We start from the raw sequence: 2,645 nt of genomic DNA on the forward strand, positions 1-2,645 counted from the left end.
GTCCCCTTGTCTGCCCTCGTGTGCTCAGAGATCCACACTCCCTCGGGTTTCTTACCGTAGCTCGTCTAGGGTCTGGCGAACTTCTCTCAAGGAATCAGCATCAAGGTTATTAATGAGCTCTTTTCGATAGCGTATAATGAAAGGAATTGTATTGTCATCATTAAAGAGGCGTATGATATTGGCACAAACCCAAAGTTCAATATTAGTTCTCTCAGATAAAACCTGCAAAGAAAGAAAAGGTGATTCAAAATCCTATGGCCTATAATCCCAAAACTTTGAAGGCTGAGACAGGAGGACTACCAGAAGTTTGAGGCCAGCCTGAGCCATGAAGTAAGATCCTATCCAAAATCATCATCACCCAGATGAATAAAATCAGGCCAAAACGTATGATAGAACTGTTTACAAAACTACAGACGCAGTAAATGGCTGAACCCCAGAGACCATACAGATACATCACTTCCTAGTCATCTTGAATACTGATCCTAAATATCAGCAGTCATTCTAGGGGATGAATATCAAACTCTGATGAAGACATCAAATTCATATCTCCAGGCATAACTCTTTTCCATATTGCCACCGAACCCATGGCCAATTATTTAAGACAATATCCCAGAAACCTAATGGGTATCTCAACCCTGCATTTGTAAAGTCATTCTCCTCTCAAAACTACTCACCCTCCACTTTTCCTCATGTGCTATCTATTCAAATAGTAATTCAAACTAGAAGAGTCATCCACCTCCAAATCTTAAGTCTGATTCATTATAAGAACAGTAAACAAAAGTTACAAACTATTTCTTTATTATCTTCATTTTCTCCCACCCACAGCACAGTCTCATTCTAGCCCGCATCAATGAGGCAGCCTTAATTGTTCTCCCTGCAGACACTCCAGTCTCATCTATTCCTATCTCCACAAGGAGCATGGTGAATACTCCTTTCAAACTGTGTACTAGATCATGTCATTGACTGGTCAAAACCATCACTGCTGTTCCAAAGCACCTAGAATACAAACTCTACTGCTGGACAGTTAAACAGGAATCAGTAACCTTCCCTCATAAGGCTTTGGACCCACCTCCCATTTACCTGGTAATCACAACTTTCCCTCTTTAGGCTTCCTAGACAAAAGAATGGAATACCTCTGATCCTGGAAGATAAGATATTCTGATCTGCTCCAAAGATCAGACCATTGCATTTATTTGTTTCTTCCATGAGAAGTTAATTTCAGCTGGCCCTATCAATCATCTGGCAGGGATCTACTCCTCAAACCCCATGAAAACATGGAGGGGGAGTATATAATTACTTCCTTAGTAAGAAAATGTATTTACATTTCTCAAAGCCCCTACCCTGATGTACTAACTTCCAGATCCTCATTGTTAAGCATTTTTGAATTCTAAAAATCATTTCTGTCTTTTTCCAAAAACCTAAGCATACTTAGCAAGTCAAAGCATGTTTCCTTGATATGCTGGGCTACTCACCACATCCTTTAGCCATGAGCTCCTTGCCAACTTTCATTGTTGAACATGATGGTTTTCTTAGACCCTAACTCAAAAGACATCTTAGGCCAATGATAATCAAGACAGTCCCAGGAGTTTCTGGATGTTTACACTGCATGAAGATGGGTCTATGTTTTGCTCACGTGTGTACCTAATTGGTTTAATAAAAAGCTGAACGACCAATAGCTAGACAGGAGAGGCTAGGCAAGACTTCCAGACAGAGAGAAGAATTCAGAGGATGAATCTAGGCAAGAGGACTTCGCCAGCCAGACATAGAGGGGCTAGTCACAGAGAATGTGGAAAAGTAAAGAGCCACATGGCAAAACACAGATTGATAAAGATGGGATCATTTAAGTCATAACAGCTAGTTGGGAACAAGCCTAAGCTAAGGCCAAGCTTTCACAATTGATAAGTCTCCATGTCCAAAGAAAGACTGACAAGAAAGACCTGCTGCTATATGCAGAAAAATACTCAGTGGTAAGTGCTTGCCCAATATACATGAGACCCTGGTACAATTCTCAGCTTCACAAAAAAATAAAAATTAATCCTCTTTCCAAAAAAGCTAACTGGGAAAGAAGCCTGTCAACATCTGACCTCTCCTTGTTCCAGCTCAGCTGCTGAGTCAACCTGTACCGCTACACTCTGAGAGTCCAGGGCTTCTGGGGACTATAGCAGCACAGTCTCTGGTTCTCAAGGGAAAGGCATAGGGATCATCTACATCCTTGCTGAAAATGAAAAGTATTAGGTCCCACCTAAAATACACTGAATCAGAAACTCTAGGGTAAGCCCTGACCATCCCGAGCCTTAGAAAAACGAGGCAAACAACAAGAACAAAGCAGAGGGCAACTCTGTAGAACATGGAACAGCAGAGCAGGGAACTCTAGTCTTTACTTAGAAAATTCTCACATTAATTAATGACCTATGGGTGTGCTTGCTTGCTTACTTAGGTAAAGTGAATATGAATTTATTAAGTCAGAAAGAATTGCAGAAAGGGAGGGGCCAGGGAGGACTACCCTAACTACTCTAATACTGACTTTTACTTTGGGACTGCTGCTTTCTGCTGACACATCCATAAGGCTTACCTGGCAGCCAGGTACCTGTTTCTCATCATGCTTTCCCCTATTCATTCCCAGCAATTAATCTTGCCTTTCTCCT

At 41.4% G+C, this 2,645-nt stretch overlaps 1 protein-coding gene across 1 annotated transcript in view; it reads right to left on the reverse strand.

Moving 5' to 3' along the window:
* The window catches only part of Srbd1 (S1 RNA binding domain 1), a 184,343-nt gene that overhangs the window by 166,659 nt on the left and 15,039 nt on the right, over nt 1–2,645 (reverse strand). The window contains exon 5 of the mRNA XM_013348969.1: nt 56–222. Coding sequence (XP_013204423.1) covers nt 56–222 — 167 coding nt within the window. The remainder of the gene's footprint in view (nt 1–55; nt 223–2,645) is intronic.

This window comes from Microtus ochrogaster, chromosome 16, assembly GCF_000317375.1.
Source record: "Microtus ochrogaster isolate Prairie Vole_2 chromosome 16, MicOch1.0, whole genome shotgun sequence".
NCBI classification, from domain to species: domain Eukaryota; kingdom Metazoa; phylum Chordata; class Mammalia; order Rodentia; family Cricetidae; genus Microtus; species Microtus ochrogaster.